Here is a 13,280-nt window from a genome sequence, read left to right on the forward strand (position 1 = left end):
TTTTTTAAGCTCTTCCTGTACCGCCATCCCAGTTATTCCGTGAATATTTAAGTATCTTGCTGCACTTTTTACTATTATTTAAATTTTCTCAGATCTCCCTTTTGCCTGGAATGTGCAGTTAACCACTTCTGCCATGAAAAACACAAAGTTCTCCTTATTTACTGCCATTATATTCTCATCTCCCCTTTGACTCTTAGTCGACAGTTGTTCACTTGGCTGTTGAGCCGGTTCCTTCCTTACTACATCTCCCCTCTCCCCCCCACTTTCCCTCTGAGCCATCTTTGCTGCTTCTGCATACGATATATTCATTTTCACTTTCAGCTGCTGCACTACCACTTCCTTCTTTCTCACTTCACACCCACCATAGGCCACACTGTGTGCACCTCCGCAATTTGCACATTTGATCTCTGTCCCAGCCTCACATTTCCCATAGTCATGTTCCCCTCCACATTTTCCACATCTTTGCTTCCCTTTACACGCTGCCGCAATATGGCCATACTTTTGGCATTTGAAAGACCTCAAAGGTGGTGGGACATATGCTCTTACTCTATACCTTAAATACCCCACAGTAACTGAGTCAGGCAACACCCTTTCTTCAAAATCTAGCAGCACTGACAAACTGTCCACCCTTTCTCCACCTCGTCTTGCCTGCAGACGTTTAATCCCTATAACTTTACCCCCTTTAATACTTGCTCTCAGTTCCTCCACGTTCTCTTCCACTGGGATCCCGTATATCACGCCTCTAACAAAGGGCCCATCATGTAACTTCTTCACGCTCTCAACCACTATATTGCACACTTTTTTCAGCTTCATTGCTTTCCCTCTCTGCCCCTCGTCCTTACACTGGATCAACAATCCGCCATCAGCCAGCACCTTCGCCATCACAATCTCACCAACTTTCTCCTTCAACCCGCGAGTCAGCGCCACCGGGCTTATTTTCCGAATGTCATTTCCGTCCTTGAATCTCACAATTATTTTGAACCCCTCCTTCTCTGCAATCTTCTCCCTCATCCTCCTGCTTTTCTCTCTCCCGTCCCCACTACTACCAGATCTACTGCTACGACTCCTGGCTCGTTTCTTATTCCCCACTTCAGTCCAGCTATTATAATCCATATCCTCACTCCCACCCTCTCCATCACTATCGCCTCCCATCCTTAGTCCAGTCACAGGTCAGTGTATGTACACTCCGCTGAAACTAATCCTCCAAACTTTCTGTCGTTAGTCACGCTTACAAGCTTCGCACCACGCCAGCGACGTGTCCTTTGTCTCGAGGCTTCCACGCGAGGCGCCAGGAAGATGTTTCGTGAAGCGGATGTCGAGGCGCCTGTTGATGACGTATGTGATGACGAGCCGGCTGTACCACGTGACTGATTCAGAAAATGGTTCGTATTTGGTGCTCGATTAGAAATAAAAGTGTCATTAAAGCGCAACGGATTCCCAATCACATTCTGTGGACTCTGGACTTTATTGCGCATTTGTTTGCAAAGTATTCAAACTTCTTTTTTTACGATGGAAGCAGCAAGAAAGACGAGAGTTCCTCTGTCTGGAGCATTTTGAGCTGATCTCTCCTCGTAAGGGATGCACATAGTAATAATAACTATGGTAAATATTATATCCATCCAGCTTCATCTGTGCCCTGTGAAAGGGTATTTCATAAGCACTGTGAATATGTTGATATTTTTTCAATAAAAATGTATAAATTGGTGTCCATAGTAACATAAGCACAGTCTCCCGAATGTGTTTCCACTTTCTCTTTTGACCCCGTCATTGTATCATAAAGAGTCAAAGACAGAAAACACTGGACAGCGCCCGAGGTTTGATCCCAGGGAGGGAGAGAACATCGTAATCTGATAGATTTGAGGAAGTAACCACTGAGCTAAACCAGTGCAAGAGATGCAGCAGGAAAGTGGCTTCATGACATAGACTGTACATAAGAAGCTCCCCTCAAGGGGGCGCTAGAGATCCCAGAGGACTAAAATCTAAAAAACACATTTACTCAACCTTTTGTTCAAGTCCTTCATCAAATCTCTCACCACTGGACGACTCTCCTCCGCTTGAGGGTTGTGTTTGCTCTCCTCACAGGACACCAGGAGGGAAGATGTTTGTGATACTTACCAGTAAATTATTATTAAATTGATCTAACGCCTCTTTGTCTGAACTTCACAAGCTTTAGGTTCATTTAACGTTCATTTTTGTTGTATATTTTCAGCTTTTTAACAGCTTTTATTTCACCTTCACAGCTTTTTGAACCCACAGAGCCGTTGAATAAATAATCCCACGTGACGCTCCTCTGCCAATCCGATCCAGTAGGAGACGAAGCAGCAGCGTTCTGAGCAGATGAGTCGTGGTCATGATGAAATACAGTCTGCTGACATATTCTTGGTGGAGGATCTCAACTCAACAAAGCTCATCAGACTGGATCGCTATGACAGCAGCTACAAGCACAACAGGAACACTCGGGGGTTCATAAAATACATGATGACAAATAACAGAGCAAATAATGCTAAACAAAACAAACTCGGTGACTTCTCTACCCAGATGATATTCTCTTAGTGGAGATGGCGTCGTAGTGGTTAGTGGATAGAGTCCTCCCAGTTGGAAGTGAGTCACTGCCCCAAACGAGGGAGGTCCAGTTTCTCAAGGTCTTGTTGACAAGTGAGGGAGTCGAATAAATGTCAACTTTACCAAAACAACTAAAATGAGTTCTCTCGTGTGTGAGCTAACATGTGACTCTTTAAAGTTTCACTCCGTGCAAAAGATGTTTTACAGACTGAGCAGCTGAAAGGTTTATCTCCTGTGTGAGTTAACATGTGTCTCTTTAAATTTCTGTTCAGTCCAAAACATGTTTTACAAAGTGAGCAGCTGAAAGGTTTATCTCCTGTGTGAGTTAACATGTGTCTCTTTAAAGTTCCTCTCTGTGCAAAGGATGTTTTACAGACTGAGCAGCTGAAAGGTTTCTCTCCTGTGTGAGTAAACATGTGAGTCTTTAAATGACCGCTCCGTGGAAAAGATCTTTTACAGACTGAGCAGCTGAAAGGTTTCTCTCTTGTGTGAGTTAGCATGTGTTTCTTAAAATTTCCTAATGGTTTCTCACTAGAACTACATTTTGAATCACTGACAGAAACTTCATCATTATGCAACGAGTTTAAACCTGATTGAGGTTCTCTGGTCTTCTTCCAATCAACAGAGCCATCAGTATCTGGTTCAGAAGAGTCTCCAGTCTCCTCGTCAGGATCTGGAGGTCTATCTGGATCTGTGTTCCTGGCTGGTTCTGGTCCTCCACAATCATCTCCATGAGCTTCTATTTCCATCGGTTCAGTTTGTCTTTGATGAAGCTGAGAGGACTGAGCTTCCTCTTCAGCTTCACTCTTCACAGGAGTGAATGAGAACTTGAGACCAGCCTCCTCTAGCCCTTGAAGCTGTTCTCCCTCCTGACTGGTCCAGAGTTCCTCATGTTCCTCTTTAATGTGGGGGGGCTCTGAGTTCTCCTGGTCCTCCTGTTCCTCTTCAACTAGCGGGGGCTCTGGGTGCACCTGGTCCAGACTGGAGCTCCAGACCTGCTGCTCAGAAGGAACCTCTTCTTTAACCACCAACAGCTGCTGGACGTCTGTGGAAAATAGTAACATACATTTATACATCTTTTGAATCTCATATTAAACTGTTATAAGAAGTATATCACTGACAAATCTGTGAATTAGTTGTGTATGAGAAAAGCATGACCTCTAAATAAAAAGAACAACATTACATGTCATGTAGCAGACACTTTTATCCAAATCGACTTACAATAAGTGAATTCAACCATGAGTACAAACTCAGAACAACAATAAAGAAAGTAACATTTTTTCAAGAAAGTCAAACTACAAAAATAATACAATAAGTAATACCATACTTTTTTTTCTCTCCTTAAGGATGAATTTTCATCTCTCAATCACACGTTACTAACTCTGCTTTCTCCCCGGAGTCCTTGTGACTTCACGTCTCATGGGGTCATCGGACCCTATGAGACAGTATAGATCCTATCTGCTGATGGATCATCGAGGTCTGGGTCGTGGAATTCCTGCTCCTGACTACGCCACTGTCCTGTTGAGACTCCGCCCACTGTTGAGACTCCGCCCACTCCTCCTCCCCACCGCCATCTGCCTGATGGATCGTGGAGGTCTCCATCGTGGAATATGCCTACTATGAACTATTCATACACTCTGTCACATTCATTGAATGTATTTAAATTCTAAATCTGTCCTTCTGTACACATTACATCTATTGTTCTGTCCATCATGGAGAGGGATCCTCCTCTGTTCTCTCCTGAAGGTTTCTTCCCTTTTTTCCCCCCTGAAGGGTTATTTTGGAGTTTTTCCTGGTCCGATGTGAGGTTTTGGGGCAGGGATGTCTATGTGTACAGATTGTAAAGCACTCCGAGACAAATTCTTAATTTGTGAAATTGGGCTATACAAATAAACTGAATTGAATTGAATAAGGAATGACATGAGTAATACCATAGTGCAATTCAAGTGTGACTGAAATGCTAATCTATTTTTATTCAAGGTATAGTCGGAAAAGATGTGTTTTTAATTTTCAGGGGAAGATGTCAAAATGTTCTGCTGTCCTGATGTCATGCTAGCAAATGACATAGCCGAGAGAATTAGTGAACACAGAGAAGAGGAGGGGACCTAGGACAGAGCCTTGAGGGATGCCAGTAGTGAGGAAGAGGGGACCCAGGACAGAGCCTTGAGGGACCCCAGTAGTGAGAGGAAGAGGGGACCCAGGACAGAGCCTTGAGGGACGCCAGTAGTGAGAGGAAGACGGGACCCAGGACAGAGCCTTGAGGGATCCCAGTAGTGAGAGGAAGAGGAGGGGACCCAGGACGGAGCTGTGAGGGACCCCAGTAGTGAGAGGAAGAGGAGGGGACCCAGGACAGAGCCTTGAGGGATCCCAGTAGTGAGAGGAAGAGGAGGGGACCCAGGACGGAGCCGTGAGGGACCCCAGTAGTGAGCTGCAGGGAACCCAGGAGGGAGACTTAAGGGACCCCCGTAGTGAGAGGGCAAGGTTCAGACACAGATCCTCTCCAAGTTACCCGGTAAGTGCGGTCGTTGAGGTAGGATGGGAAGAGGGAGAGTGCAGTGCCTGAAATACCATGAAGGGAGGAAATAATGATCTGGTGGTTCAATGTGTCAAATGCTGAAGAAAGGTCTAGAACAGTGGTCGCCAACCCGTCGATCGCGATCGACCGGTCGATCTCGGAGACGTTCCCTGTCGAACTCCAAAATGAAATGAACATAAAATCAGAAACACATTGTTCCTCGTTTTCGAACATTTTCTGAAGTTTCTTCTGAAACGTTTTCTTCCTGACTGGAAGATCGACGTCAGAAAAGATCTCCGCCTGATTTTAATGAACGCCTGAAAGCGGGTTCTCTGACAGCCGTGTTGTCAGCTGTGCTCCTGAAAGAGGGGAGCGTATAGTAGCCTACAGGTGGGGCGCAGGGGAAATGCAGAAAGACCTTTATTCATAACTTTACATATTACACAAGTTCAAAGTACAAGGAGACATACAACTACGTCATCAATAAATAAATGTTGTAATGCCTATACCTTAGTGTAAATGTTTTCGTAACGGCATTCACAAATTACGCCTGCGCATGCGCAACTGCCGAGATTCTTGGCGACTTGCCAGGTACTACCTCCGTGAGTTTGGCTTTTCTGCTGTTGTTCTTCAAAACAAAAGCTCAACATTGAGCTTTTTTTCTTGTCTGATGGAGCAATCTGGTTTACTTGAAAGTGATTGCAATTGTATTGATTCTATTATTTGAAAAAGCACAGATGCAGGAGTCACAAATGGTGATTCTCATATTTATTATTATTATAATTATTTAAATCTGAGGATGTCTGTAGAGCTGATGTGAATGTATTCACCAACGGGCTGACTTCAGAACCAGTCCCAGATGAGAAAACTTTCATGAATACCACATTTGCCCTGAAAAACGTGTCAGTGAAGTAAAAGAATCACCAAATCAAAGACCAGGAGCTGGATGACTGACAGCAGCTCACAGACAGCCTCAGACTGTCTGTCTGTGCTTATGAACTAACTACAAGCTCACAGAGAGTTCAGTCACAGCATCACACTGACTGGAGTCACATGACTTGATGGCATTATGATGAGAGCTGAACTTACATGAGTTGCACTGACTGATCATGTTGTCAGTGTCGTGTTGTAATGTAAACAAATACAACATTTATATTGGTAGTTCATCCAGCTGCTCATTGAAATGTGTTTTTTCTTGTTCATATTGTGTGGTGAACAAATATCTTACTTTTTATATCACACTTAAATTCTGTGTTCCTGGTCTCATCAATTTGAAAGCTGGACCAAAGTGTTTTGATTTCATTCAATTAGAATTAGGCCAAATAAAAAGCCTCAAGTTATAAGTCCAGTCTGGACCGTCGTTTCCTCTCAACGCCTCAATAGGTAGATCTTGCCGGTCATGAAGGCAGAGGTCAGGGATATTGGGCTCAAAAAGGTTGGTGACCACTGGTCTAGAAGGATAAGGACAGATCAGAGAGGCTGCTTTAGCAGTGTGAAGTTGCTCAGAGACAGCAAGGAGGGCAGTCTGTCGAGTGGCCGGCCTTGAATCCAGATTGGTGAGGGTCAAGAAGGTTGAGATGTGGTACAGTACAAAGTACAACAAGTACCTGGGTGTTCACTTGAACAATAAACTGGATCACACTCATGCACTTTACAAATGGGACAGAGCAGACCATCGGCTGAGGAGACTGAGGTCTTGTGGACCTTCTTTGACTCTGCGGTGGCATCAGCCATCTTTGATGGAGTGGTCTGCTGGAGCAGCAGCATCTCTACAGCTGACAGGAAGAGACTGACCTAACTGGAAAGCACCTCCCACCCCATGCAGGCTACTAGCAGCTCTGCACAGCTCCTTTCATCCCGCTGTGTGAAGGAGAGGAACCACAAGTCCTTCCTTCCTGCTGCTGTCAGCACAGCCAGCTGACCTCCCAGGAGACCACAACACACTTCAACCTGAGCAACATGTAGACACTGTGCCAAATAGTTACATTTATTCTGTCTGGATAGATATTCAGTTATTGTTCATTATTTACTGTTCAAATTATTATTGTTTGTATTACTTTATTTTGACTGTCTCTTGTGTTTACCCTGTTTGCTGCTTTAATCTTGTAAATGTCCCCACTGCCGGACCAGTATAGGATTTATATATATATACACACACACACTGAATACTTATAACAATGTGATATTTCAGTTTTTTAAAATACATTTGCAAACATTTCTACATTTCGGTTTTTTTTGTGTCAAGAAGGGATGCCGAGTGAAAAATGAGAAATAAAATCAACTTCTTTGGTTTTTACTGGACTACTACATCTCAGAGTTACATATAGTACTTTACTGTACCACACCTCAGAGGTACATGTTGTACTTTTACTGTACTACACCTCAGAGTTGCATATTTACTGTTGTACTTTACACAGGTACATGTTGTACTTTTACTGCACTACATGACAGAGGTACAGTGGGTATGGAAAGTATTCAGACCCCTTTAAATTGTTCACTGTTTCATTGCAGCCATTTGCTAAAATAAAAAAGTTCATTTTATTTCTCATTCATGTAGACTCAGCACCCCATCTTGACAGAAAAAAACAGAAATGTAGAAATGTTTGCAAATTTATTAAATAAAAACTGAAATATCGCATGGTCATAAGTTTCAGAACCTTTGCTGTGACACTCATGTTTCACTCACATGCTGTCCATTTCTTCTGATTGTAAATATTAATCTGAATTATTGAAGGGACTGTTATGTCTAGGTCTCTGCAAACTTCAGAATAAACAGCACAGCAGCTGAAATATGGGCCTGATAAAGAAATATCATGTCTGCATTTCAAGGCTCGCTACACGCCCAACAGAATTAAACATTCAGACTTGCCATCAGTATTTAAAGTAAACCTTTTCTGATCTTAGCAAATGGCTGCAATGAAACAAAGAGTTAACATTTTAAAAGGGGTCTGAATACTTTGCGTACCCACTGTATGTTCCTCTGAACAAGACCAGCCGACAAAAGCATTCAAGAGCAGCACCACACAGATCAGTCAGCAGTGACACACTGAACCGCTTCTTTGCCCGCTTTGAAACACGCCACAGCGGAGAAGAACCAGCCCAAGGAGGAAGAGCAGACACTCTTCCTCCAGCACCACCAGGTGAGGTCTGCTGTTTGTAACACAGTAACAATACAATATGTACCTCTGATGTAACACAGTAACAATACAATATGTACCTCTGATGTAGTACAGTAACAATACAATATGTACCTCTGATGTAACACAGTAACAATACAATATGTACCTGATGTAGTACAGTAACAATACAATATGTACCTCTGATGTAGTACAGTAACAATACAATATGTACCTGCGAGATGTATCGTAGTAAAAAGTATGACCGTGTTTAAATACTGCAGTACAGTACCTGTAACTCTACCTCAGTACATGATGTGAATACTTCCTCCAGAACTGGTTCCATCAGGTTAACGTGATAAACAAAGAGAACCCACCTGCTCGTTGCAACCGGACTTCCGGGTTGAACACGGCGTGCAGCAGCTTCCGGTGCCGCTCGTTCTCCTCTTTTAAACTACACAGTTCCTCCTCGTACTCTGCGATCGTTCCTTCAAACAGCCCGCAGATCTCCTGCGCAGCCGCAGTGAGTCGCTGGTTGACTAAACCTCTCAGCATTTGGGCTTTAGACATGTTCACGAGCTCAGAAACGTTTCCTCCAGACAGCTCCGTTAAAAACGCTCCGCTCACTCGGCTCCGCTCGGTGTCGCTCGGCTCCGCTCGGGTCCGTGTATCTCCTGCTGGCACGATGACGTCATGAGCTCCGCAGGACACGAGGACACAATCCGGACGTTTCCGATGAAGCGGAACAACACAGAGTCGCTCGCACAGGGTCACGTGGGCATCGTGGGCGATGAGACGCGCCGTTTAGTCTCCAGAGAGTCGCTGCGACTCGCGCCGTGTGGCCGAGTTCCGTCTCCGTCTCCTTCCTGTTGCCACGCGACGCGAGCTTCGTGAGTCTGAGGTTACACTTTCTACAAAGTCCACTTCAACACGTGTGTCCGCACATCCGGGCTCTGGTGGGCAGCGACGTGTCCTTTGTCTCGAGGCTTCCACACGAGGCGCCAGGAAGATGTTTCGTGAAGCGGGTGTCGAGGCGCCTGTTGATGACGTATGTGATGACGAGCCGGCTGTACCACGTGACCGATTCAGAAAATGGTTCGTATTTGGTGCTCGATTAGAAATAAAAGTGTCATTAAAGCGCAACGGATTCAGTCCGTCTCTGTGCTTTAAATTTTACTCTAAAACATGTTTGTCACAGAGAAATGAGAGAGTTTGATATCACTTGTTGATTTTTACAACCACAATGTGTCTGTTGACAAAAGATTCATCACACACACTTAAGAACCTTTAAAATAATAATAACATGTTTGGATCTGTGGAGGATTTATTGAGTCCTGACACACATGAGACAACAGATACTGTGGAGTTCATTATTTACAAGTATTACTTTGTTCTTTCTTGATAATTAAACAAGTCAGAGAAACTTTAACCCACAGCCTCAAACCTCACATCCCAGAAATACTATTTACAACCTGAGAGCTGATGAGAAAAGTGTTTGTAAAGTGGAAGCTTTTCTCTCCCACCTTCCCCATGTGCCCTGAACGCAGCATCCTTGTTCCCTCGAGCAGACTGACATTGTGTGAGTTTACATCACTTTAAATGTCTCTTATATCGTGTAAAGCTGCCAGAGGCTCAGTGAAGCGTGTCCACGTGTTCCTGTCGTGAACATCACGGCAGGTCAACAAGTGAAATGTGAAAGTGAAGCTCACCACCACCTCCTGATAACCAGGATGCACAGTTTACACCCAACAGGTTTTTAGTCTCATGAAAACGTGTCTAGTAAATTATTCTCGTGTCATAATGGTGAAAAGTGTCAAACTGATATTAATTCCTTAGTTATAATGAACTTTACTGTCACTGACTGAATCAACAGTCAGTGAAAGTTGAATCCTTCTAAAGGTTTTGTTGATTAGTTGTGAAGAGATAAAAGAGACTTTCAGGTTAAATGAAGATGGTTACTGTCCTCCAGAACTCAAACCACACCCTTGTCTCAACAATAAATAATAATTACATGAAAATATGTTAAAGATGTGAAACATACCTGGAATAGTCAGACCTTCTGCTCTGTTGTGTATTTATTGTTATTTATATAGCACCTTTAAAACAAAGTTTATATATATATATATTAATCACTTAAAAGCTGTTCTATAAAATGGTTTTAAGAAGTGATTTAAAATAAGTTACTGATTCTGCAGGCTGGGACTCTCTGGTTTGGTGGTCCTCTAGCGCCACCTGGTGATGGACTTTCCTTCTGTTTGACGTTGACATGTTGAATAGTCAGACTAAAGGTCGAGGCTGGTGTGTTCTGTTGTTGTTGGATGACCCAATACAATAAGATTGTAATATATAATAAACCCTGAACCATCATGCACTACATCCAACTCGCATCAGGTGGGTGCTTCTTCTTCGTTGTTACCCCTGGGTGGGATAGTGCCTGTGTTGGCCCAGCCCTTGTAATTAGCCTCCTTTTGAGCCTAAAGCTGCAGCAGCCAAGCGTCATCTCGCTCCTCGCACGTCGGATCGACTCGACTCGGCGATGACTTAATAACGGCCTTGTTTGAAGTTGATTCGGTTAAAGTTAAGTCCAGGTGGTCTTCGGTGTGAATGTGTTCAGGCCTGGGGCGACCCAGCATGTCGGAGCAAACGCCTGATGTGTTTTCAAAAAAAAATATGGGATGAACATTAAGTAGGCGGAGCTAACTGGGAGGCTTTTTAGACAGGTTTGCCAAATTTGGTGAGTTTTGGGATATGATGCAATCCCAATATGCGGTCAAAAAAATCCTACAGTACTCTAATCTGTGCTCTCCCCCCCAGTATTCCCTTCAGTGTACACTCACGCACCCCCAATTCCCCCAGTTTCTTCCTCATCACCTCTATGAGTCTCATGCGCCTTACAATGAACCACCACATGCTCCACCGACTCCTCTTCTCCACATCCTTCACACAGCCTGTCTGGTGTTTCCCGATCATTTCCAGTGTCATGTTGAGTGCAGCATGGCCAACCGTAGCCTTGTCAGCACCGTTTCCTCTCTCCTGTTCCAACTTCCCACCCTGGTCGCCGTAACACTCCTGTGAATAAGATACAAATGTCTCCCTTTTCCCTCTCTGTCCCACCTATTTTGCCACATTTGGTTGACGTTTTCCCAGATAATACTCTTGACCTCCGCCTTACTGATGTTAACTCATTTCTATGTCTCCTTTCTTTAAAGCCCTCTTTGCCAACTTGTCTGCCCTCTCATTCCCACTCACCCCTATATGTGCTGGAACCCACATGAATGTCACCTGACCTCCCTGGTTGGTTATGCGTGTGACCGACTGAAGGACCTCGGAGAGAATGTCTTGACGACTGCATGAATGAAAAGATCTGAGGCTTGCTAGGACTGAAGCTGCATCGGAGCATATTAACACCTTGTCCTGTTTTGCCTTTTCCACCCATCGTAACGCCACCAGACTGCCACCATCTCCACTGTGTCGACCCCGAGCCTATCAGATGTTCTCCTGTTGATCCCGACTCCTTTATCTGGTATTGCCACCCCAAATCCTGTCACTCCTGTCTCAGGTTTCTTTGCACCGTCCGTATAAATCATAGTATATTCACTGTATATTTCCGTTACTCGATATTCAAATGCACTTAACCCTCCTGTTATGTTGCGGGTCAAATTGACCCGTTTCAAAGTTTGAAAATCTAGGAAAAATACTTCAAAGTACTTTTTCTGTATAAAACTTCTTCTGCTTACCTTATCTAGTGTAATCAACGTAAAAAAAAATACAAAACAAATAGTTTATATAACAGAGATGATGTTCCCGGGTCAATTTGACCCGGCTGTGAAAGTGAAGGCTAAAAGTCACCAAAAGAGTTACGTTTAGACTATTTCTTTCTTTGTAAATGTAGGGCAGTCTTTCTTACTCCCTCCCACCAAGTTTCAACACACACACTCACACCAACACACACACACACACCAACACACACACTAACACGCGCGCACAGACACCAACACACACACACACACCAACACACACACAAACACACATATCAGCACACACACACCCCGTTCACAACCCCATATATAAAGTTGTACACATTTCAAACTTCAAACAAAAGAATCAGGTGGTTGTTATGGGAACCATCTCTATCCTGCTGTGTGCCCATCACCCTACATGAGAAGCACACTTTACAGACTAAACCATGTTTATCATCTCCTAACTTTCCCCCTAAATACACCTTTATTGGACATGGGACACTAATGTGAGGGTTTCTTTCATGTCTCAACTAATACATATGTAGTATAGTACTTCTAATATACTTTCTGTCTGACTGGGAGAGACACACACCCTGTCTCATCCCAATCTCAGACCCACACACATTCTCTTTCTAACGACCGCACCTGTGCGAGAACAACAGATACTATTTTGACAGGAACCTTTATTTTTCCCTGCGGGAAAACTCCACCCACACGTATCAGGGGAGGGGCCAAATATACAAAATGTTGCTGAGAAGTCCGACCTACAACATTACACTCTGCAGATACATACGACTGCACCAAGAGGATGACTGTGCGCTGGCCTTTGGTCATCTTTTATCATATAATTTATGCATCTTAAAACTAAAAATAAACTTAACTAACGTTTACTTTCAATACAAATCCTTTATGATTCATTTGGCTTGATTTTTAGTGGGCGGGTCATTATGACCCTGAACAGCACAGGTGTCTCATCTCTATTTATCTACATCACCCCATGAAGAAAAAAAAACTTACAAAATGCAAATAAAATTTTGGAGAAAATACATGTTATAGTAGACTAATGCAATTTAGATTTAGATTTTTTCAATGTACCTAAAAAATAGTTTGAACATGTATTTATCATTAAAACGAGTGAGTGCTCCTGATTGAACTCTGATCTATGGAGGGGCAAATAACTCAATTCCACTGAAAACTGATTTAATTGTTAGTAATGTTGTTGGTGATGAGGTACAAACTATAGTTTTTAGAATTTTTTGGTTTCTGACCACTTTTGGATGATTCAACATTATCCGGGTCAAATTGACCCGGGAACATCATGGCTGTATGTAAGAAACGAACATAACA

General features: G+C 43.5%; 1 protein-coding gene across 1 annotated transcript; it reads right to left on the minus strand.

Moving 5' to 3' along the window:
- Positions 1-1,441: 1,441 nt before the first annotated feature.
- LOC130201126 (zinc finger protein 771-like) lies at positions 1,442-9,219 on the minus strand. Its single transcript, XM_056425853.1, has 2 exons — positions 8,571-9,219; positions 1,442-3,607 (listed from the first exon to the last, which is right to left on the minus strand). Exons 1-2 carry the CDS (start codon positions 8,761-8,763, stop codon positions 2,694-2,696), a joined length of 1,107 nt encoding a protein of 368 aa, XP_056281828.1. The 5' UTR covers positions 8,764-9,219; the 3' UTR covers positions 1,442-2,693.
- Positions 9,220-13,280: the final 4,061 nt, after the last annotated feature.

Source organism: Pseudoliparis swirei, chromosome 11, assembly GCF_029220125.1.
Source record: "Pseudoliparis swirei isolate HS2019 ecotype Mariana Trench chromosome 11, NWPU_hadal_v1, whole genome shotgun sequence".
NCBI classification, from domain to species: domain Eukaryota; kingdom Metazoa; phylum Chordata; class Actinopteri; order Perciformes; family Liparidae; genus Pseudoliparis; species Pseudoliparis swirei.